General features: G+C 47.5%; 1 protein-coding gene across 1 annotated transcript in view; it reads right to left on the bottom strand.

The window, feature by feature from the left end:
* Window positions 1-338: 338 nt before the first annotated feature.
* LOC119403335 (E3 ubiquitin-protein ligase UBR2) overlaps window positions 339-25,850 on the bottom strand; it is a 71,808-nt gene continuing 46,296 nt past the window's right edge. The window contains 4 exon segments of the mRNA XM_049418282.1: window positions 339-5,158; window positions 12,476-12,599; window positions 14,035-14,257; window positions 20,749-20,963. Of these exon segments, the coding sequence (XP_049274239.1) occupies window positions 4,959-5,158; window positions 12,476-12,599; window positions 14,035-14,257; window positions 20,749-20,963 (762 nt within the window). The 3' untranslated portion in view covers window positions 339-4,958.

Genomic DNA, 25,850 nt, shown 5'->3' with positions numbered 1-25,850 from the left:
GCGCGAGTATGTTGTATCGTCAGCAACACAGCTGAAACTCTCGACCTTTGCCTGGTAGCAGCAAACACGACTTGGTATAGCGCTGCCACGCACAATGGAATGGCCACAATTGAATTACCAACATTTTAATCTTGCCATCGCAGGTTTGTCGTCGAAATGTTCCACGAGAGCTGGTGTGTCAAAGCTGCCTTGTTGCACAGTCATCATGGTGACTGGGTGTGGTGCACAAATGACCATTTGAAACCATACATCTGGTGGACCCAGAAAGAGGGCAAAGGACCCCCCTCTGCTCCTCCGGATGAACAACACATCACCAATGTCATGAAGAGAGAACAGTCCCAAACATAGCATTCTTTTTATTAAATGCGACCAAATTTTGTCGCTCACGCTGTCCAGGATGCAGAAAAAAAGAAAGCATCCTCACAAACAGTGATCACAAGCACGTATGTTCACAGCGAAGTGTGGCCCAACATACCGCAAGGCACACAAAATTTTAAAAACGAGCCACCTCCCTACAGCCCCCCCCCCCCACTTCCCCCGAGACCTGTACCCCACAGCCCACACATTCTGTACACCCAACAGAGCCTTTCTCTCATACGCATATTCTTGAGACAGTGACGAGGAAAAAAAGAAAGAACACTTCGATATGAACATTATCCCCTGTCTAGATGGAAGTCTTTCAGCATCTTGGAAGAGGCATTCAAGGAAATTGGCAGCTGTTTAAAGGGACACTAAAGAGCGAAACTATTTTTCTCGTATTAGTAAACTACTCTTTCACCATACCAAGAACACCGCGCTTGCTGCGAGAAGACGCTTAGTAAGCGAGAAATCACGCAAAAAGAAAATGTGGGTGGCGATGCCACCTTGAAGTTTCCGCACCATTCGCCGTGACGTCACATATTTTGACGCCGCCTTATAGGGCCTACGTAGTTCCTAAACGGTAAAAATGAAGTGCACTGTCCTCTGTGGGGACCATAGAGTTAACATACCAATGTTGAGGAAATTTTGTAGGGCCAATGCCGCGAAAATACGATAAATACACTTTAAAATCCGTGACGTCACACCTGGAGATTTTGGCGCAAAATTTAAAAATGAAACTTTGAACTTCATTGTCTCCTTTATTAATACACCTATGATGGTTAAATTAACGACATTATTGTTCTCAAAGTACAATTTATCGATCTAAACCGATTCATTGTTTCTCTTTAGTGTCCCTTTAAGTAAGTTGTGCAAAGTGAGCCTCTGCTAGAAACGCACGTTGGGACATTTAAAATGGACATGACTCAAAGCACCACGAACCCTAGAGAGCTTTTCATGACTTCGAAAATCACTGCCCTTACATAATAGAAATGCAAGCTTACATCAGAAGCTGCCTGAATTCTTACATTCAGAAAACAGGATAAAAATTTGGGATCCATTACAGCTAAGACGTGCCTTCCGAACTTGCGTCTCAGTGATGGCGCCCTCTGGCTAAAAGATTACAGATCTAGAGGCCAATGATCTCCCGGCTGTGTGCGGCTTAAGAGACTGCAAAAGCCGAAAACATGTCAAGTTTTCAAGACCACACATAGTATGAATTGTTAGTCAACCACCTCGAAATGGAGGAACGACATTCTTCAATGAGGATCAACTCGCACAGAGGCGTTTTAAACCACTACTGAAATGCATGTTAAAGCCTACCATTCATGAGCAAAGCCTAAATAAGTGGTACATAACAGAATTTGCCCTGAGGCACAAGTGAATTCACACGCGAGATCTGCATTACTAATCTGCCATGCCAATGTTTCAAGCAAATCTTTTTTAAAGTTAACGAGATCTGTTATTGCAGCAAGCCTGCGCAACACTTATGGAGACACAACTCTGCCCTTTCAAATCTTGAAAAAAAGAAAGGAAAGGCAAGACAGCCATGTCTAAAATGGGGAGTTTAGAAATAGTTCCCCCCCCCCTGGTGGGATTGTCTTCCCAAAAAACCAAATTCCTTTGTTAAGAAATAAAAAATAGACAACCACCCGCTTGTAGCACAAAGCCACAAGGAAATCCATACGGATTTCTCAGAAAGTTTCTTAGTTGCTGAAAAATCCATCCTGGTCCTGGGTTCGAACCCGGGACCAACGCCTTTCTGGGGAGGTAGCTCTACCAATTGAGCTAACCAAATGAGCTTCCTGGTTAGCTCAATTGGTAGAGCGACCGCCCCGGAAAGGCATTGGTCCGGGTCCGAACTCCGGACCAGGACGAATTTTTCGGCAACTATGAGGCCCTCTTTCTGAGAAATCCGAATGGATTTCCTTGTGGCTTCGTGTTACAAATGGGTGGTTGTCTATTTTTCCTTTCTCAACCCTTCCGCCACCTTGTGGGATTTCGCAGAACTCATTTGCAACTTCCTTTGTACTCCTCTTGCATTATTTCGCTTTCTCTTGTCACTCTTTTGTAAATAAGGCCATTAGAAGATACAGAGATAGTCCAGTCAGGCACACAAAGTCCAGTACCCTACTTGAATTCTCTTACATCTTTTTTGCATTATTTTGCATGACTGGCGGTTCGCATTCCCCCAACTTCAGCAGCGTGAAACTTAGAAATTCCCTTGGAACATAAAGGTAAACTTGAGCAGTTAAGAACAAAATCGAAAGGATATGCACAGATTTCGAGCACTGGCAGTTTTTTGTGGCATGATAAAAAGCACTGATAGCCTCCAAGTTTAAAAATACAGAAAAAGTATGTATACGTACATCCTCAAAACAAATACAAAAACAAGCGCGTGCTTGAGTAAATGAGAGAAGACATCACACCACAAGTGCATACGCTATTTCAACCAGGAGAAATATGCGAGTTTACACATACCAATTGCACATTACCAATAGCAAAAAAAAAAGTGCAGCTGCTGCAGATACAGTATGCACAAAGGTAAACTGCAATGCACAGTACCTGCCTTGTAGTGTGTTCCAACCATACAAGCAAATCTTTACCATATCCATATCACCTCAGAGTTTATTCTGTCGTACGATTATCACACCGTCAATGTTATTCAATAAATCGCTAAATTTCCTGAGTGAATGTTTAGCAATGAAACGGCACTCTACAGGGCAAAACATTCCTGCCAAATTATACAGCCGAGTTGTGATGTTTGAAATTTGTGTGACATATTTAGACAACAGCGTAAGCAGCAAATTGTTCGAGAGCCGCACTACAAGCCAATTACTTCCAGTAAGAGAGAACTGTCACAACCTAATCAGAAATCGGGACAACACTGGAATACTGAGTTGGGCAGCGTACGGAATCACGAGAACACGGAAATTATTTACGTTATCTTTATACTGCGTTGCATTTCACACAAGCAGATAAAGCACCTTAAACATCACGAAGAAGCTGTTGACAATTTACCAATACCAATAAAATGCGCAAATAACTCTCGGTAACATCACAGCAAACTCGAGTGCTCCGGCATATATTTGAGGTGCACTCCAATCAGAAAAAGAAAGGCAGCCAAAGCACACGAGCTGTTTTACAAGTGGCAGCAATATAGCTTGATTCAAGGATGCAAACTACCAACCTTGCCTGTTGCTTTTGAACATGTGCTTGGGGCACATCAATTCTTTGACAACCATTCAGACGCAACATGAAAAAGAAGGCTTTCTGGGTCATCTTATGTTTTATCAGAAAAACTAAAGAGTGATCACTAAAACATGTGGAACACCAGAACATCCAGATAATTGCCTGAATATGTATTTGAGGTCATCCCCTCGCATAGCCTACTGCCTATGCTGTATTTTATTTTAGCTAGTAGATGCCAATTCATAACCACCTGCCTTCCAGCCACAACTGACCAGCACAACAAAAGAAACTATAGGCGAGGAGCTGTTGAAGTAACCACGAATTAGCTGTCCTTTTCAAGGAATTCAAACTTGTGGCCAACACCCAGCACCTCTTAGCAACGAATTGGCATCATGCTGTGCTGCAATGCCATGCTCAAAACGGTGTTGTGTTGTCATGTAAGAAATTGCCTAAAATTCAGTAGTTTCGTTGACCTCCCTAGGCAAAGAGGCTCGACATTGCTTCAAGACCTCTAAAAAAACTCAACACTTCAACACTTGTGGCATGCTAACTTAGCACAGGCACCATTGCCAGTAAAGGCTTCTCCCTTGAATTACTTGCATTTGCAAAGATGCACTTTACCTTCCACGTCAGCAACGCAACTGCGGGCAAAACTGCACACCGTTTCCTTCATGCACAAGGGCCTAGCCTTGCACAGTACACGTCAGGGCTGGTGTGTGCCATGTTCTCTCACCTTTCCATCGCAGGATGTCACTCCATTGATCCAACTAATAACGTGCACTTCCGTCAGGCAAATAAAGGACCCGGCCACGATAGATATGTCCCGACTGACACACACACATGCCTGCCTACATTTTCCACGTCAGTCTCGCGGTTGGAAGGCCCAGGAAAGAGGGGGGTAGGGGGGGTGGTATTGAGAGCTCTTGGTTTGCCAGTCTTATTAGAAATACAACATTTGGACACGAAAGGGATGTCCAAGCATTGGGGGTCAATGCTCTCTCCATCTCTCGCTGAGCTTGCAACGACTTCCAACAGGCAGCTGGCTGCATTCAGGCTTCATTAATTCAGCACGGACACGGGGTCCCTGACGGTCGAATAACATCCAAGTGCACTAGACCATCGCCTCTGCACACTGGACATTCAAGTGCACATCGCAGACAAGACATCCAGGTGATCTTGACGTCATGCACACAATGGACACTCAAGTGCATGTCATAAAATCACGCCCCCGTCCACACACAGAACAAGGTCACACACAGGAGCACTCACTAACGCTGGCAGACAGGATTCAGTTCCAACGCGGCGACTGGCATGTTCCCCATTCGCAGGCACACTGCATGTCCTTGTATGCGCAACTCGAACGAGTTGAGGCACGAAGGGTGGAGGGTGTTGTCACTGCCTTTGCCAATTCACATGAGCGCCCAGTTCGTTGACGAAAGACCGGTTGACTGCTCCAGTGCGTGCGCCACCTGCTCGGGTATGCCATGCGAGAGCCACAGGTGCTGCAGCTGCTCGTAACGGCGTGGGCACAGGTGCAACGGGTTGCCACGCATCAGGCCTGCATCGGTCTCGCCGTACTCGTCGACGTACGGTGGTGGAAGGTAGCATCCTGAAAAAAAAGGACGTATTGTGGAGGGTTATGCCAAGGGAACATTTACTACTGCTACTGAGTACAGTGTTAACGTGATTGTAAGTCTACTCGTATGTAAGTCGATTTCCAAAATATACATTAGCATTCACTGCAGCATGGTGGCCCCACACTGCAGTGTGGCGCCACTATATTGTGAGACCCGCCCATTCAAGTAAAATCCGTCACAAGCCCCATAGACGTCAAAGTATAAGAACGTCTGATATTTCAGATGCTGAATGTCTTCAGCATCAGATTTTTTGGACTTTCTGGCCAAATTCGTCACAAGCCCCATAGACGTCAAGTATAAGAACGTCTGACTATTTGAGATGCTGAATGTCTTCAGCATCAGATTTTTTGGACTTTCTGCCTAAATTTCAGTTCCGAAACTGCATTATAGCCCTACCTCTGCCACGTCTATCATCTCGTAGGTTTGACGCAGTGCGTTTCGAGAGTCAATCTGTTTGCGAACCGTAGCTGTGTCCGAAAGTCAGCTTTGCCCCAGTGCTTAAGTGTTAAGGGGGAGATGCGGGTCGAAAAATGCGAGTTTTTTTAAAAATTATCAATTTTTTGTTTTCACCTGTTAGTATCTCTACTGTTCCGAAAATAAAAATCAAAGTCAACACTCAACTGGAAATGCGTTAAAATTGCGTCTAAAGAGCACAAGGTGGCTGTTAATCTTCACCGAAAGTGTGACGCCTTCTAGCGCCTCGCGGCCGATGACGCACGGCCGCTCGGCAATGGGGATCTCATGAGGAGATCTTCAAATAACCATGGTTTCCCGTGCTACAGAAGCACAAGAAATAATAAAGAAAGCACGCTTTTGCCGCGCTTTTCGAGCGCTGCGACTGGCTTTTAAATCACGTGGTACGGATCGGGGACCGCCATTGGCCGCTGCACGCCTTGCGTGTTGTGAAGCCTGCTTGCAGGGTCCGTGTTTCATTGAGCTGCGCAGCTGAACGTTTCTCTCGCGTATTTAATTTCATCATGGATGAAGAGAACTGTAGCAAGCACAGTCACCGGCCAGTGAAGTATCACTCGGTGAACAAATTTTGAGGACGCCGGCGCAAATTGAAGCCAAACACTCGCCGAACGGCAAGTGCGTCTGCTGCCGCGAGGCCTAGCGATGGCGACGGCGGTGCTTCCGACGAGTTTGCCGCGGCGTTCGAGTATGTCAGGGCCTCTCAAATTGAAGATAGGACTCTTCGACGACGAAGAAAGATGACGGTAGAAAGAGTCTTCCTTGATCGCTGACATAACCGCATTGAACATCCTCGCGATCGGTGCAGTGTGTCCAACGTGTCACCGTTCGGGAATACGCGTCCGAAATCCAGCTTACAAACGTAAAGGCGTCGTTTCTGGAACTACAATGCAAGAACAGCGAGTGCCCCGAAAGTATTCTTTCAATGACGTATACGTTGCGGCGAGTTGCTCCGGGCGAGGAGGCCAGCGTAGGGGCGGCAAGTGACGGACCGATCGCAAGCACAACCTGCGGCAGCGGGAGCTCGCGCAACAGCTACTCTGCTCGAAAGAGCTGTGAAGGAGAAACTTATGGCGCTGGCTCATTTTAGTGGCAGTGGCTACTAGAGAACAATTTACCTCTTTTGTGTGCAATTTTGATCGGATTTCGTTACCTGTTTCATAAATAAACATCCAATTTTAACTTTAAAATTCGTTTTTCTCAAAACACATTTTTTGGCAACTTTTTCAGCGTGCCCCTCTTGTTTTTGGTATTTCTGGTGCTCGGATCTGCATGAAATTTTGCCCAAATTTTCTCTAAGGTGTGAGGAGTGCAGTTATCTCCCCCAAATCTCAATATTATTTATGCATATTAAAAAATTCAGCTAGTAAACATTTAACGGGGTCGGCGTAACAATGGATTTCCCATGTTTGAATTTTTCACGTCTAGCAAATATTTTCTATGCACTTTCTGGATAGTTTTCGGCACTCTACAGTTCAAATGGAACAATATGAGCCATTAATTGGCAAAATGTATAGAAGTTTAAGGATCGAAAAAGGGGGGGCTAAAAGGCCTATGTTTTACACATTTGTCATGGTGCAGAACAAAATGTATGCAACGTACAAGAAAACTAATTACCGTATTTGCATGTAAATAACACGACCGCAAATATAACGCGAGGGGGGTACTATCGGCCTGGACGAAAAAAAAAAAGTTTATTACTATTATAACGCGAAGTGATGCAACTGTAAACAGCAGTCAAAAAGCGGTCGCGCGCAGGGCTTTATTTACATTTACATCCATCGGAAATGCTAGAACCACTAGCTCGCCTGATTACTCTTCCTCGCTGCTCGAGTCCTTATCGCTGTCGGCAAAAACCGCGTCGTCGTCCAGGCTGTTCCGAGAGGCAGCACTTCAGGAATGCCCGTGACGCTATTGCCGACGGCAGGGCCTCCCAAGCATTATGAATCCATCGAGCGACCTCGCTCACTGACGCTCGCTTCATGCGACCCGATGGAGTCAGTTGGTGATTGCTAGCCTCCAGCCACTGCTCGTATTCCCGTCGTACGAGATCCTTGAAGGGCTTATTTATGCAGACATCCAGTGGCTGGAGCTGCGAAGTCATTCCTCCGGTAATGACAACAAGGTCGGTGTTAAGGGGAGACACTGGTCTCGAAATGAAAAGTTTTATTATTGGAGATATTGTAATGAAATTGGGTGTGTATATGTATTTCTTCCTCCTGATTTCAAAAATATAATTAGTTTTCATGTACTTCAATTAGTTATCAAATTGTGAGAGCATAAGTGAAATCTAATTAGGTAATTTCTTACGGGTCATTAAGACACTTTCCCTCAGTATTTTTAGGTTCTGTTTAAGATGCAGCTGTAGCCAAAGACCTGCCATGTGGAGCTATGCTATTTATATTGTCACTGAGATATATCATCATATAAGAACTTTCAATTGTATTGACACTGTGTAATCTTGAAATGCAATTAGCTCACATTATTGTTCACAAAATTTCATATGTTCATCTTAGCCACAAAAAATAGCATAGCTCCACAGTCCTATTTCTTACGAATTCAACGGTATAAAATTGATCAAAATTACCTTACAAAAACATAATGAAAAGATCCGTAAGGCTGGTCAAGTTGGCAAAAAATGTGAAGCTGAGAAAATCGCGTTTGAAGTTTGACACGCACTGTATAAATTTATGAAAGGAACCTTTAACCATAAATTTTATTCACATGTTCCCCATCTGTTTCCCTTCAAAACAAAACAGAAAGTGTCTTGTTCCACCCAAGGAATCATATCTAAAAAAATTTTCCAATGTGTAAAGCATGATCAAAACCCCACCATGACAAGCGGCTGGGGGGTTCTGGAAAAGCCATGGGTATGAGGCTCAAGCGACTGGCTGCTCATGTCTTTTCAGTCTTTAGGAAGAACCTTCTAGATGTTAGGCAGCATGTTACCCTGGGTAATAGGTTGCTATGCTTGAGAGAATACCTTCAAAGTAGTCCAGGACTGTAATCTTCAGTTGCACCCATTTTGTGTCGCCTTGCAAGTCTTTTTTGTGTTGGTGCTCTTCAGATGAGTTGCATTTGCCTTGCGTAAACACAGAGTCTTTTTCTAGGCTTCGTCGAACAAGGCAATCCCCAGCAACATAGCCCAAACTTGCAGCAATGGACTCGTTGGTTGCCCTTCTTCCTTGGTTGTAGATGGCAACTGCCTCAGCGGCAGCTCGCTTCACACTTTCCAGCGAAGCGTTCCCATTCTTTGAAGTTTGGGTCCAGATGACTGAATGAAGACTCTCACTCGCATTCTGGGTCTTCCCTTCACAGCACCGTGCCAGCAGGCTCTCATCACTGAGCCTCGCAAAGACTGGCTCCAGAGCAGCCGCAACACAAGCCGGCAGGGCATTCTTGTGTGAAGGTGGACTCTCCCCATTGGCCAAGGCTCTATTGTACTTGCACCAAGAGCTAGCACCCTCGGGGCACTTTGAGTGCTTTGGTGCATCATCTGTCGATGTCATGTGCAGCAGTGTAGCTTCGACTGCCCTCTTCATAGCTGGCACGTCATTGATATTGCTCCTCAGGGCATATCCGTAGTAATTCGCGATCTTCTTGATCTTCTCTTGTGTGAGCTTTCCTCTACCCCCAAGAGACTCACCCTGAGCCTTCTTTTTGTCCACAATGTTCCGTAAAGCTGCACCCATTCGCTTGTGGACATGGTTGATGCAGTCCTTTTTGTCTATTTGGATAAAGCCGTACACCTCGGCTTCGGACAAGGCATGAAAAGTGCGGCTGTCTCCATCAGAGAGCACAGTCGTGTAGCGCAAGACCATGCTTGGCCCAGGACCTCTGAAACATGGTCAGCGCAGCCTCTACTTCCATGCGGCCAGAGTTGCATTCGATGTTTCGTTGGCACTCGTGGGTTGCCAGCCAGTCGGTGTACCCTTCGTCTTGCGGCTGTGGTCCCAGGGCACAGCCGAGACAAAAATTTGAGTAAACAACATGGTCAATTACAAGGCCAGTGTAGAGCTCAATGATGCAGCCCACACCTATGTGTGAGCTCCGACCTCGCGTCATCCATGAGCCGTCAAACACAACATCGATGTTCCCTATGGGGTTCAAGAAGTCTGTATACAGCTCTTTTATTACTGCCACACTAGCGGCTTCACTTTCAGTCGCTGTGTTTTCGCAGGCTTTCACTAAACTTTTTAGGTGTCCCTGAAACGTCTTGTGGTGCAAGCCTCGGTGCGAAAGGTTCATACACGCACAAAAGTCTGAAAGGGCAGTAACACCTTTGCCTATCATCTGTATCCCCTTCATGGCCCTCATGTTGACTTCGAAGGGAGTGATGGTGGCAGTTCCGCTCACTCTCGGAGAAGAAAATTGCTTCTTCTCGAAATCACAACTGCTGCAAGAAAAAATAAGCTTTACCGCAAGGCCGTACTCCTTGTCCGTTGCCTTCCTCACGCTGAGACTTTTTGCGTCACATTTGTCGCACTTCGCTTGTGCAAAAAAGTTATTCAAAACTTTCATATCGACGAGCAAAAAATCGGTCCCGGCGTCACCGGTCTGGCACTCCGCGCTGACTCCAAGAAGGTCGAACTTGCGCTGGGTAGCCGACTTTCCAGACAGAACGGTCTTCGTTTGCGCCGATCTCTCAACTCGCTGCGTTTGCTCTGCCGTTGAGTAGTACGCGGCATCAACCCGAAGTGTTTCGCTAGTCGAACTTGGTCCCACGGTGTCGTCAGTTGAAGTTCCCGGCAGATCCAAAGGGTCCGGCCGCGACTCCAACTCCGCTGCCGACGGTGCACTTGTAGCCGGCGCCTTCTTGTTCCAAGCCCGTTTTTTGCGGCTTCCAAAAGCTCGTTGCGTCGATGGTTTCAGACGAGAGTCTCCAGGCATCTCGATCGCGTGGAAAAACTACCGGCACAAAGTGGAAACACGGTCCGTCGAGAAACACGCACGATCGCAAAAGCAGGCGCACACAAACGGACAGGCACGGCGGAGAACCCAACACAAAGAAAAAAAATTGACGTGTCGGTCGCGCCAGCCAATGGGAGACTCGGAAAGGCGCGCTTTTCAAGCGCGCCGTGTGAGAGCCAATCAGTGGCCTGGAAACGACCTTGAGAAAACCCGCGACGGCGGCCGTTCTGCTTGAGCGACGCCATTTTGAGATGGCGCAAAATGTGCACAAAGAAAACAGCTTCAAATCTAGCCCAAGATGGCGGCGCTCGGCCCGCTGCAACGCTCATGGCGCGCGCGGGAAGTTCGAACAAATTTCGTCCTTTTGGGGACATTTTAGTGCTGCTGGGGTGCTTTGAAAGCCGATTTTATCGCGTTTCCCGACCGAATTTAGCGTTAGCAATTTGAGAGTAGGTGCTCAGAAGTACAAACGCCTCGAAAATAAGCTTTGCGAAAAATCGATTTTTTGACCATTTTTGGCCGTTCCAAGACCCGCGTCTCCCCTTAAGACTTGCGGAGCGCTTCTCTGACCTCATCGGTCAAGTGGCCTCTAAATATGTCTAGCGCAAGCATAACTGGAGTGTTGAGGGGCGCACCCAGACGTCTTCCCCACACAACACGGATCCACTCCTTCATCATGGTGCTGTCCATCCAGCCCTTCTTGTTGCACCTGAGTTACATCCGGGGCGGGAATGTCTCGTTCTTTGGGAGAGTCTTTCTTTTAAATATGAGAAAAGGCGGCAGCTTACGCCCGTCCGCCGCACACACCAGCATCACCGTCACCAGAGTCTTCTCGTTGCCCGTTGTGCGGACGCGTACCTCCTTGGTGCCGAGTTCGTCGATCACGTAGCCAGCCGGAATGTCCGAAAAGATTGGCGTCTCATCCACGTTTCAGATCTGGCCTAAGGGGTACTTCTTCTCCCTCCTGACCTTAATTACATAGCGCTGAAACTCAATTAGCTTCTCTTCGCACTCGGCCGGAAGCTTCTGGCAAATTTAAATCCTTCGGCGAAGCGAGAATCCCGCACGACGCATGAACTTCTGCACCCACAAGCGACTGGCCTTGAAGGTGTCACGGGGCACGCCAGCCTCACGTGCAAGCTCCCTTGCCTTGATCTGGACGAGTTCGGCATTGACAGGCAGAAAATGGCCGCGACGTTGGCGCACGAATTGTGCCAGCTCCTCTTCGATTTTCGGGAAACAGCCGGTTTTGGGCACATGGAACACCTTGCAAGTCGGTGCAGCTTGGAAGATGCGGTCACGGCACTACCTCCAACCTCGAACGATTGACTCCGTCACTCCAAGATGCCGCACCGCACTCGAATTGCCTCTCTCTTCAGCCAGCAGGATCGCCTGTTTTTTAAACGCGGCAGTATATTGATTCCGCTTGTTCATTATGACAGGCAATGCGGAAGAAAGTGCGTTCCGAACACAGCGACGAGCGAGCGCGAGGCGTAAGGAGGCGAAGTTATTCCGAAATTATTGTTATCCACGTGTTGCCACTGTGGCTCCCATGGCGCTAGCGGCACAATGCGATCGCCGCAGCATACCATAGTGGCGCGTGCGTCGACTGCGATACGCACGAGGTTTCTGTACTGAGCAGCGGTGTTCCGAGACGCCAGGCAGGCGTCGGTGACACGGTGCCTTCCAGCGCGCGGTCCCCGGAGGCGCAAGTAGGAATAAAATGTGCTATATGGTGCGACGAACCCACCAAGTCCCTGGAACGTTTGAACGTCGTTTTTTCACTCTGCCCGATTTTTCAGACGATTTCACGGTCCCCAGGTAGTTCGAAAAATCAGACGTTGAATGTATATAACCGGATTCAATAATATTGCAAGTAATGCAGTGTTGCTTCCCAACAAACCCACCTTTGGTACGCCCCACCAGGAGTAGCACCTTGCAGTCCCGCACCCGGAGAAAGAGACCGGTACCCGCGCCGCAAACGGTGACGTGCAGGTTGCACGCACCTAGCCGGTCACCACCCACCTCCACCTGAAACAAAAAAAAAGGGTTGATTTCTGATATGTGAAGAAACTTTAAATGCACATTGCCGAATTCTGACAGTGCACTATTTTGCTGGCCACGCTACCAACCAGCAGAGCGTTGCTCAAACCGTTGTAGCATGAGACATAATGGCCCATGCATGACAAAAATGAAAATACACGCGCAGCACATTAGCATATGACAGTCCACATGGCATGTGCTTTGTTGCTGCAGTATGATTAAGGACGGTACACACATATCAGAACCGGAATATAAGTTGAGAATGTTTTTTAATTACTTGAGCTCCAGCAAATGGAGCTCCGTGTCAATGGAAGTATGCTGAAGATGACGATGCAATACTTATTGTACGTGATGACGTGAAACTTGCAGCAATACAGCCGCACATGCTGCACAGCTTCACTGGCTGCCCACCAGAGTGGAACGGCTTTGAATTTTTTTTTCTTATCTTACCTTTGTACATGTTAATTGCATGGCATTACGACTGCATTTCCTCTTGTTGGTGTGGGGTCCAAAGTGGCTGGCCTCACGCGAAATTTTTCGACTGATACACCAAATAATGCCATGCATTAAATATCACAGTAGATTCGAAGAAGGGGCACTACCAACAACACATGGCTAGACTCATGGACGAAAGAAACAGACTAGAAGGCAGCATCACGTCATTCCGCTAGCCTCGGCAAGCCAACTTCCTCCGACGCCGGTCCTCCCGCTTACCAGGACCCAGTGCAAGCGGCTTCCTGGGTTGGATTACGCACTCGCAGTGCCCGCAGCAGACGCAACCAAAGCAAGCTGACCAACAGGAGCACTTGCCTATCACATGACCAAGGCCTATTTCTGCCTTTCATTTTCCGAGCAAAGCTTGTTATGACTCGGAGATTTCGGTGCCGGTGTCATACATGAAAAGCCTGGAGCTGCCGATCATATACAAATGTGGCCCCCAAAGGTATGCTGGTCAAATGCATATTTGTATGCACCATTTTCCAATAACTGATCGCTCTCGATCGTTGGCTTGTTGACAATCAGCCTTTTGTGATATGGCAATCTAATCTTTTATCGAGGTGACTTGTCATTTCACGTCGCCACATTTCATTGTTGCCTGGATATGAAAGTACGACTGCTGTTGTTGCCTGTAAGCTGAACTGCTGCGCTGCTAAGCGCGTTGGTGAAGGCTCAATTCCCAGCATGGAAGAAGCAAAAAGTTAGGAGGGAGCACTGCGCAACGCGATAGAAAGAAAGAAACGTAGTACGTCAGGCATGATCACGCCAAGCTTTGCTTGCCCGCATTCTTTCATTAGGGCAAGGAGTACTGATTTTTTTTTTATGACAAGGCGTCAAGATTGTCACGTAATGCTCCCTCAGTGTTTTTCCTTCCTCCATGCCGAGACTGTCCAACCGAGTTGCGCCACGTAGGTTCCTCACTCACCTGGCAGCAGTAGCTCTGCGAGCAGAGGATGCGGCCGCAGATGAGGCACAGGGTGGGCGACCGCGAGTCGTCCCCGTCGGAGTTGGGGCAGCGGAAGAGGGACGCCTCGTTGATGAGCTCGCTGAAGTCGCTAGGCAGCTCCACCAGCCGGTTGGGCTGCACGGGGTGACGCACGAGATGCGAAGAGCGCAGCTGCACACGCACCTGCGGGTGCGACGCCCACCTACGAGAATAGATGGAAGCAGGTGTCGGCAGAGTTAATCACATTATAATAAATGTCAGGGTATGACTTCCCAAAACAACAACACGATCATGAGAGACACCATAGTGAGGTCTCCGGAAATTTTCACCATCTGGTGTTCTTTAACGTGTACCTAAATCTAAGTACACGGGCCTCTAGCGTTTCGCCTCTGTCGAAATGCGACAGTGGCAGCTGGTATTCGATCCCGCGACCTTCGTGTCAGCAGTCGGGCACCAGAGCCATTAGACCACCGCAGTGGGTGGTGTTGGCTGAGTTGAGAAAAGAACCGTGTCGTAGCAACAGGAATGGTGATTGAGCATGTACGGCAATGCACGTATTTATTTCAACATCTTGAGATAGAAATGTCACGCTTACTGTTGCCTTGTTCTTGCTCAACTTTTGCACAAAGCTCGAACTTTACTGTCACTGTCTCCTGATGTAACACTCGGCACAGATACTTGCCCAGTTTCTAAAAAGGAAGTGAAAACCTGCATTTATTCAGGAATAAAGCATCTGCTAAAAGGCGGCACTCGCAAGCTGCTATGTTCAACATTTGCAAGTGAATCCGTGTCAAGCTAGGATATTGCTCACAAATGTTAATAAGTAACCTTTGTTTAAATGGGCCTATAACACCTATTTCTTAGGCATGGGCAAATATTCAGGTTCTTCGAACATTCAAACGAATATTACAGTATTCAAAATGAACGAATATATATATATATATATATACAAACCTCATTATAACAAAGTCGCATCTGCCACGAAAATAACTTCATTATATCTGAAAATTCGTTATAAACATTTATTTGTAACACTGTAGCTATGACAAGACTATTCTTTATTTGCTTCGTTATAACCGACAATTCGTTATAACGACGTTTGAGTGTATATATATATATTCCAGCGCATAACCCCCCTCCCCCTGTAAAGGTGGTTTCATATCTGGGGGAGTGCTATGCCATGAAACCGACCATCCAGGGGAAATCAGCACTGCCGCGAAGCTACACTTTAAGGTTACATGTACATATTACCTTCAGCTAATTATATTTTGTGTTTAAAAGCGTGTTATACGGGCTTATACGTTCTAAGCATACTAATCTTTAAAATGTAATATATTGTACCAGTTATAACTTGCACCCTACTGCTATACAAATCTTGCTACTAATAACCTCATAACAAAGTCACATCTGACACGAAAATAACTTCGTTTTATCCGAAAATTCGTTCTAAACATGCATTCATAACACTGTATCCATGACAAGACAATTTTTCATTTCCATCGTTATAACCGATAATTCGTTATATCCGTGTTCATTATATCAAGGTTTGAGTGTATTCGAAGTTGCTTCCACTTCATCTCAAACCAAAAAAGGGGCGGATCCAGGTACCTACTTTGGAGGGGGGTGGTTCCCTCATCCAATCGTGGGTGGGGGGAGGGGGTAGATAAGGAGAGAGGTAGGGGGCACGGACAATATTCTCCTTCCCCATTTTAGGCAGTTGTAGCCGAAGCAACCTGACAAAGGAGGTGGAGGACAGGCAGCGAAGGTGTGTGTGTGTGGGGGGGGGGGTGACACAGGCTTTGGGGGGGGGGGGGGATCGCCCCTACCGCCCCACCTCCGGATCTGCCACTGGCACCAAAAAAAGTGACATTCACACATGCCTAGTTCCAAACCTTAACCCCTTCATCGTTTTCGCCGTACATATACGGCAGAAGCTTCCTGGTACCAAAGGGTTTTCGTTGTACATGTACGGCATAGCGTTTATTTTTAAAACGCGCCTTTTTCGATCATTTCTCTTGCAAGGCTTGTGCTGCCACACTTCGGGAATACGTGGAATTTTTTTCATGCGCCGATGTCTCTCCATTGTATTTCTTTCTTGCTTCCCAAAACGGCGCGCCGGCTATCGCTTGCCCATCCGAGCGTGTTCGCGGTGCAGCTGGTTTAAAGTGCACGCCTTTTTCGATCATTTGTCTTGCTTTGCATGTGCTGCCACACTTCGGGAATACGTGGAATTTTTTTCATGCGCCGATGTCTCTCCGTTGCATTTCTTTCTTGCTTCCCAAAACGGCGCGCCGGCTATCGCTTGCCCATCCGAGCGCGTTCGCGGTGCAGCTGGTTTAAAGTGCGCGCCTTTTTCGATCATTTGTCTTGCTTTGCATGTGCTGCCACACTTCGGGAATACGTGGAATTTTTTTCATGCGCCGATGTCTCTCCGTTGCATTTCTTTCTTGCTTCCCAAAACGGCGCGCCGGCTATCGCTTGCCCATCCGAGCGCGTTCGCTGTGCAGCTGGTTTAAAGTGCGCGCCTTTTTCAATCATTTGTCTTGCTTTGCATGTGCTGCCACGCTTCGGGAATACGTGAAATTTTTTTCATGCGCAGATGTCTCTCCGTTGTTTTTTTTTTTATGCTTCGCAAAATGGCGCGCCGCGCGCCGGCTATCGGTTGCGCAACCGAGCGTGCCTGCGGCGCGGTTGGTTTCAAATACACGCCTTCTTCGATCATTCTCTTGCTTGGAATGTGCTGCCACGCTTCGGGAATACGTGAATTTTTTTTACGCGCCGATGTCTCTTCGTCTTTTTTTTTTTTTTTTTTTTCCAAAGAGGCGCAGCGGCTTTTAATTGCGCATCAGAACGCGCACACGCGGTCCGGCTGGTTTCGGTTTGGTCCTTCGGATGGGCTTCGATTCTTGCGGCCACAAAGCTGATGGCTGTTTGGTTTCTAATCTCTCAAAGAGTGACCACTTGTTACTCTCTCGTTTATTGCTCCCCGGGGCACGATTACATCTGTTTCGGTGAGGCGCTAAATTACACAAATGACGCAGCCGTGATTGCGCTTCCCGTTTCGGGGTCTCGGAAAAACTAACTACGTCTTGTTGGCGATAAGACGAAGAATTACTGTAGCTTTTTCACTCATTTTGCTTTCTGGACGGGCGCACAACCATAGAGTTTTGTTCCATGCGCTCACTGACGCATGCAGTTCGCTTACACTATGGAAGCGCGCGCCGATTGCTCTGCTGCCGGTGAGTCGAGCAGCGATTCTTCCGATGCGGACTATTTAAGTGCCGAATAAGAATCTGATTCGTTGGATTTCAGTTTGTCAGAAGAGAATTTTTTGATGAGTTGAGACTTCGGTGACGATCAAGGAGCGACATCTGAAAAGCGTGGCTTGGCGAACCATGCTTCAAAGACTATCACGCTGAAAAGTTTTTAGTTTTAGAGTACGAACATTTTTAGCCAGAAAAGTACTCTGGTGTGCTTATTTTTGTATGTCTGTGAGCTACGTTTAATACAATGCACAATTTTTATTTATAAAAACAGTTAATTTTTTTTTTATTTTGCTTGATTTTACTACGAATAAACCATGAATTAAAGGTAAACATTCGGCAGAAGTCTGCCTGGTTGGGTGAAAGACTGAAGGCAAAAAAAAGAAGAAATCTCCAACCAGAAGGTTTATTTTAAATAACCCGACGTTTCGAAGCCTGACCGGCTTCTTCTTCAGGGGTCAGATGGCCCGAGGTGCACGGCGCTTATATGCGCTTTCTTGCCGACAGTTGCCGCAAGCCTTGACAATAGAGGGGGGGCAAGGTTCCCGTGGTGCGGTTGATGTTTTCCGCTGTATTCTGTATATGCCACGACTCGAGGAGAAGCCGCCGGCGCCAACAGCTTTCCTGTTCCAGGATCACCGCATCGTCAGGACTAATGCGGTGGTCACATTTTTCGCAGTGTTCCGCTACTGCACTCCTTTCGCTGTTCAGCTGACGCAGATCGTTCTTATGCTGCCGCATCCTTTCGCGGAAGTTCTTTGTTTCCCCGACGTACGCGGCGGGGCAGTCTGAACACGAGATCCTATACACGACGCCCTGCGCTTTCTCCGCGGGCGCGCGGTCTTTGGGAAGGGGGAAAAAACGGCCGATGGTGGTGGTTGGCTTGTGTGCCACGCCGACCCCCGCCTTTCCCAGAATGCGCGCTAATGTTTCGCTGGTTCCCGCGATGTAGGGAATCGGCACACGGCGTCGCTGAGGCGGCGCCGCTGGCTCTCTACCCCCACCGCCCTTATTCCTGCGCAGGGCCTTGCGAATGAACGCCTTTGTGTAGCCGCTTGTCGCCGAGATCCCGGATTATTTTTCCTTTTTCTTCCTTCTGCCGTCGTGGAGACGAGCAGATTCTTTCGGCCCTTTTCACGAGGCTTCGTACAACGGAGAACTTGTGGCAGGCGGGGTGATTTGAGCTGAAGTGGAGGTAGCGTCCTGTATGTGTTGGCTTCCTGAAGACAGAGAAAGAGAGGCTCTGACGTTGTCTTCTCACCAACACATCCAGGAACGGGAGGGTTGAATGGATCTCCATTTCCGCTGTGAACTGAATGTGGGGATCCACGGAGTTCAAACGGGCGAGCAGGTTGTTGGCCTCGCCGGATTTCACCACGCAGAAGCAATCATCTACGTAGCGAACAAACAACTTGGGCTTGGGGTCACACACGGCAAGCGCTCGCTTTTCGATGTCCTCCATTACGAGAGCTGCCACTGTTGCCGATATCGAGGCCCCCATGGCTGTCCCACTGGTCTGTCTGTAAAACACGTTGTTGAAAGAGAAATAAGTGCTTGAGAGGCAAAATTCCAACAGCTGGCATATCTGGTCTACCGAAAGTGGAGTTCGGTCGATCAGGGTGGGGTCGTCTTCGAGGGCCCGGCGCGTCACAGTCAGTGCGAGGGGCACGGGCACGCTGGTGAAAAGGGAAACCACGTCGAAAGACACCATGCGATCGGCTTCCTCAAGCACAACGTTGGACGCCAGTTCTACGAAATGCCCCGAGTGGCGGATGTATGTGTCAGGCTTCGAAACGTCGGGTTATTTAAAATAAACCTTCTGGTTGGAGATTTCTTCTTTTTTTTTGCCTTCATTTCTTCTTTTTTTTTGCCTTCAGAATAAACCATGTGTATGTAACAACAAAAATGATTTTTTGTCACTTTACGGTCACGAAAAAAATTTGACAATTTTTTAAATAGAATTGTCTGAAGAATTTATTTCAGCAATGAAAAAAATTACGCATTTTCGGACTGGATTTCGCGAAAAAATTCGACCCTCAAAGGGTTAAAAATATCGTGAAGGTTAACTGGGCCATGACAAAAATGCTCATTTTTGTTAATAATATGTGATATATAATATTCGAACTATTCGATCAGAAATTATTTGACCAAATCACTATTTCGCTTGAAATTCGCTTTGAACCTCAAGCTTACTATTCGCCCATCCCTACCAGTCTTCTTTTGCTGCATGCAGTTTTCCTTCCAGGTTATCATGACATACTGATTTACTTGCAGCTCTCAGTTTAGGCAAGATCTTGCTCCCAAGAAGGCACATAATATCTGTGACATTTTAAAAAGTACGTAATGCACTAGAAAAACAAATGCGTATTTGTAATCGGCATATAAATATACATAAACTGAGCAAGTTTCAGCAAGATCAGTCAAAAATTATAATAAATCGACGGCCCATCCATTCCATGAAGATGGTCGTACAGCAAAGCACGATGATCGCCATTCTTTGCAGTGGCCCTTGCTTCCCTCAGTAGCGGAAGCAACCCTTCGTTGCAGTGTTGCCTTGGCTTCGCGAGTTTGCATTTCACAGTCTTTGGCCCTCCGCTGGCGAATTACCTCAGCTTTGCAAGCTTGCAGTTTGGAGCCATCGGCTCTCCGTTGGTGCTTGGCCCTCTCTTAGAGATCTTGCGAAGCTGCGTCTTCGGCACGGCGATGTCTATACACGTAAGTCAATGTGATTCGCTAGCAACGTCACGTGTGGTTAAGAAGAGCGCGAGAGTCCTACAGGGTACTGCTTTTAAACAATACCAATTTTTTATAAAAATTCTATGAAAGTCAGGCTCCTGTCGATTTCGCCCATGAAATCGGGGGGGGGGGGGGGTTCGACATCGTGCCTGGGGCCGCTAATACTGCCCCGCGAGCTGCTTGCAGGTTGCCAACCCCTGCCATAAATTATCACGCACTACAACTTTCCGATATAAATAACTGCCCTCAGGTCAATAATTTATAAGTTAATTAACAAGTCTTTGTTACTTAGTAACAACAGTGTCATTTCAGCTGCAACAAAGCATTTCCACCTCGATGTGGAGTTTGTGTGCGAAGAAGACAGGAGCCTTACTATCATAGGATTTTTATAAAAAATCTGTATTGTCTAAAAAAAACACCCTGTATATCATTGGCTACCGAGATCATGTATTCGCCACTAGATTTGAAATGTGTATGCTTACGCCCAATTGGTCAAAGTGAGATCACGTGACCTGCCGGCTCAGCCAATAGTTTTCTAGAGATGCCAACTTGCTACTACTACTACTACTACTACTGCACAGGCTAGTATAAGGCTGCTTCACTGTAAAAAAAGATGTTACAAAGCGCAGTGTTCACCTTTAACTATAACACTGTTACTATTTTGCCGATAATGCGACTGACTACACATTCTCACCCTATTGCCAGCTGTCGCAGCACGGGCGGCTCCAGGACACTGGACAGGTCAGTCGGCACCGACAGAAACTCGCACAGTGCGCCCCATGTGTCGCCACCGGCTACGCACAGGGCATCGGGGGGTGGCCGGCTGCTCAGGAAGTGCAAGAAGATGGCGCTGCACCGCAAGAACGGCCTGAGGCCCTCGTGCACAGCCTCCACAAACGGAGCACCCAGCTGCAAAATCATCAAAGTAATTTGACTACAGTCAAACCTCGTTACAACGAACACCACATTAACAAACATTTCAAATTAACGAACTTTTAAGAAATCCCGTGCCAACTGCTTAGAGTTTCAATGTAAAGATATTTCACTACTACGAACTTCAGAATGACGAACATTTCAGAATAACGATCGTTATTTAATTCCCGTGTAATCTTAACAACACCTCAGTACTACTATATCCCGAAATGCGAGGATTCTTAGATTTCAGTGTATCGGTCATGGCAGTCGGAGCTGTAAGGTAGCAGATGACGCAGCACGAAGAGTGGACGCCCTCCCGCAAAAACCTGAGATGGCGCGAGGAGAAAGACGCGGGCGGGGAACTTTTTTTTTTCCCCTCCGCTGCGGAGGCGACAACGCATCAGGTTTTGTAAAGGCCCAACCGCATGCATTGCACGCGACTTTCGAGCGAAGGCGACTGCGACAAACGGGCTCCGTCGCGACGGGAGCACCCACATGTTCGCGACAAAGTGTCACGGTTGCTCGATTGAAAACTATTGCGTGCACGCAGGCAAATTACAAAAAAGAATTACAGAGTAGATGAATGACAACATGCCAAATTTATTATTGTCTTGTTTGAGATAAGGATGCCATAAAAGCGTTTCGTGATTTCCTTTTTTCGCAATCTTATGTTTAACCGCGACGGTAGTATCTGCTGTGATCCCACGGGGCGCCCGGAAGCATATGCTGCCTACGCTACGTCGCACTTTGCAAACTGCGTTATGTTGGGGTTAGTCCACGAGGCACATCTCGACAACGTTTCCTCTTGCTGTCATGGAACGTTTAAGAAAAGCCGCAGCGCCTCACAACGTTGCTTCGCAGGGAGAAGGGCTACCTCACACGACGACGATGTTGACATTGCAGCAAGCTACCACCAATGCAGCAAGCTACCACCGAAACATCAGAACGAACCGTCGATCAAAATTAACGACAAAATACGGCCGCTGCCTCGTTCTCCGCGTGAGATGGGGCTGTAAAGAAGGTAGTCTATAACTTGCATTCCTTGAAGTACGCGCCGATTGGAAGCATCACGAGCAAATTGCAACCGAAGCGAGGGTCAGAGATGCCGCCATTTTGCCGACATTGTCGTGCTCACTTCCGGGCGACAAGCGATGTTCTCTGGCTTTCCAGAAACCTGCGACGCGACAAGTGACGGCAATGGATGGCCCTCCGCAACAGCAAATCCTGTTGGCCGTCGCTCAAAACTCGTGTGCATGCAGTTGGGCCTCAAAGGATTGCAGCGATGACATGGACGACGATGTCACGGTAGCACCCGAAGATCGCGACGAGTCCGTGTCGGCCACAGATGTGTTGGACTACTTGAGGAAACTCCGCATATTCATAGAAAAAAGCGGAACAGCGACCGAAGCGGCGCATAAAAATGCGGATGGTCTAGAATCGTTCGTGACGCAGAGTTTGTGCTGCACCCGTCAAAAAACGATCACGTACTAGTAGTTCAAATAAACGTGGCTTTTCTGACGTTCACGTGTGCATTGTTGTGAGAAACGAGTTCAAGGACGTACCGTTGCAAGGATAGGACGTTTGCGTTACTGAAATTCTATTGTTATGGTAAATTTTTGGGCTTTCACTATAACGACCTTTCAGAATAACGAACATTTTTCCGCGGTCCCCTGAAGTTCGTTATACCAAGATTTCACTGTATAGGTTTTTTTCTCTTTGCTTAAGACGTGTTGATGGGCTAGTTGGCAAATGACAGCCTATCGCAGCACTCATCAAAAACAACAAAATGGACACATAAAGCTGGACATACAAGGGGTGGTCAAATGAAAAGGCATGAAACGTTGTAACAACATGACCGCTTACATCGATGCCTATGCCACTTGGGAGAATGTAGCGAGACATCTAGGGATGCGATTGGAGTCTCTGCCGTGGATCGGAGCATGCAGGGGCGGTCGCATGCGCAATAGCGAGCAGAGGCTCTTATAAAGAGCGTCGTCCTATTGGCTCGGCAATGCGTGTGAGGACAGGATGGCATTCACATTGCAAAATTCGACTATTGAGGAGTAGCGGGGCATTAAACGATTTCTGACAGCAGAAGGTGTTATACCGGCCACCATTCATCGCCTGCGATTTCCATGTGTTTGGTCCTCTGAAAAGAACATCTGAAATAGAAGCGTTTCAACTAGGACGACGAACTCAAGGATGCTGTGAAGGACTGGGTCTCGTCACGGCCACAGGAATTCTGGGAACAAGGAATCCTTCGGCTCGTTCGCCAATGGGATCGTTGTGATCAGGCACATAGTGTATACTTTGAATAAGTTCTTCATTTATACCCACAGTGTCCTTTCGTACCTTTTTGTCTGAACACCCCTCGTAGACGTAGGCGCAGAACATCGGCGCTTACGTTTATGTCCATCTTTGTGCGTCCATACTGTCGTTTCTGATGCGCGCTGCCATAAGCATTGTCCCTTTGACCCTTTACTTCCTGTAGTCAAGCCCTGCGCATCCACACGTCTCTCACACCTGCTACCGTAAATTGACCGGGGTTGTCGGTGAAGAAAAAACAAGTCCCCATTTCTCTTACCGAAGTCGATCTGAGCAAGTCTATGCATCCAGTTCTCTTTCTGATGGACAGATGATGCAACAGTACTGTAATGCCATTTTGCACAAAAACACCGCTAGAAAGAAAAAAAAAGCTGACCATAAGCCATGCCAGAAAGCCAACTTCTCCTTCCAATGCACAACTAATCTTTTTATGTTTTCTAATAAAAAAAGTCGCAGTTTCGCCGCAAGCCCGAAGCAATGAATGCGATAGCAAGAAACTAATGCTATATGAAGTGACGCTCGCCAATGGATACTCAGTTTGAACAGCGCTCCTGTTGCGAAGGCGGCCGAAGCAGCGAAGGAAACTAGCGTGCTTCAAGTGTCGAGCTGTGACACTTGATAGTTTGCGCTCATCTTCTGTTTGTTCGTTTAGCGGCGTCCCTTGAGCTTGAGTGGCTTTCGTACGCTCCGTAACATGAGCGCGGACATCACGGTGAAAGCGTGAAACATCCCTCTTCCCCTCAGCACAAGAAAACCGCGCGAGCAGACAGCGGAAGGGCAAGGTTCTCCCTGCGCAAGTATAAGAAGAAGCGAGCGAGCTCGCCGACGACATTTAAATGCGCCTGTCGCGCTCCTAACGCCATCTCGCTGGTAATGAAGGAACGCTAATAAGCGCAGCCTTCTCTGAGCCCGTCCAGCGGTAAACGTTGTGTATATAACGCTCGCCGTTACCTACGTGGAGGATCTGTGTTTCGCGGCGTAGTGGCTAGCACCACTCGCTGCGGAGGAAGGGGTCCCTGGTTCGATTCCGCGCTTCGGAAGCATTTTTCTGGATTATTTTTCTTTGGGGCTTTTATATATATATACATACTTATACATATACGGCGCATGACGGCGGCGACGGCAAAATCCAGCCGAGACTGTCCATATAATTGCTATCGCAATAAAATGCAGTTTTAAATTAATGCACTTCTTGCACTTATTAAATGCAGCAGTGTCATTGAACACTGAAAAAAATCAAATTTTTGTGGCTGCTTTTTCAGTTTTATAATATTTTGGAAGATAAAATATTCGCATCCCAAAGCAACGCATGGACTAGGAGAGGTATCACAGTGGAAAGAGCTGTAGATTGATTTCGAAAACCAAAAAAATATATATTCGCACAAGCCTAACTAAAGCACATATTAGACAGATACAGTCGCCGACCGATAAATCGGACACCGATCAGACATGCTCGGTTATTTGGAAAGTCGCGCGGCACCACCGATGATCCCGTAGAAGTAATGTGTAAAGACGACCGATATTTCGGACAGCTGCGAGATCTACATTCGACAATCCGGACCCTGTCTGAGACTGACGCACACGCCGAATTGCCAGCCATTATCTCCTCCGGCACCCGTACCATACAAAGTATGGCCTCAGAGATCGAAACGAAAGCTAATTGGTGATCTATGAGGCTTTATTTCGATCGCTACTTTATGCCTCAGAGATTTGTGATTGAAAATGCCGATCTTGGAGGCACTGGTCAACTGTGGGAAATCGTATCGACATCGCGAACATCCTACATTCCGGTTCCTGGATCCTCGCGCTGGGCTGCTATCGCCATTCTGTCGAATGCGTCTGCGGTAAAGCATTCTGTGCGCGCGTTCATTTTTATCTTGAGACTTGCTTTATTTTATGCTCTGCTGTCTCAAAAGATCTGAGTTAAATGGCGTCAACGGTGCCCTCACAGCCAGCGCTGAAGGCCGCGCCGACGACAACCAAACGCGGCAAAAATTGGCAGTCAACTGCCGATTTTTCGGACGCCCGATTTTCTGGACATGCTCGAAAATTCGGACGCTTTCGCGGCACTGTCACTGGCGCCATAGACGTCAATGGTCAAGAACGTCGGAAATTTCGGGCGCTAGAACTCTTCGGCGTCCGATTTTTTGGACTTTCTGCCCAAACTGCAGGTCCGAAAGGCAATAATTGAAGCCCCTACCTCTGCCGCGTCTATCATCTTGTAGGTTCGAACCAGTGCTTTCGCGAGTCAACCTGTTTGCGACAGTAGCAGAGTCTGAAAGTCAGCTTTGTCGCGATGCCGAAGTGTTATGGGGTGAAGCGGACCGGAAATTCAAAGGGGCCGCTATGGGCGGCCCCTTTGGGGCGGCGATGTCTTACAGATAAGCAGTGGAAATGCACGGAGGCGTGATGGCGGCAGGTGGCCAACGCGGCAGTACAGCTCAATCGCTGACAAGCCTTACTATAAGCATCTTCAGTCAACTGCTCGATAGTGCATGTGGCCTGGTGCATCTGCATGCGTAGTGCACGCAGCTAGAACCCAAACGTGCCGCGCCG

Source organism: Rhipicephalus sanguineus, chromosome 8 (genome assembly GCF_013339695.2).
Source record: "Rhipicephalus sanguineus isolate Rsan-2018 chromosome 8, BIME_Rsan_1.4, whole genome shotgun sequence".
NCBI classification, from domain to species: Eukaryota; Metazoa; Arthropoda; class Arachnida; order Ixodida; family Ixodidae; genus Rhipicephalus; species Rhipicephalus sanguineus.
Note: the sequence above shows the minus strand (reverse complement) of the source record. Positions and strands in the feature narration are given on the sequence as shown.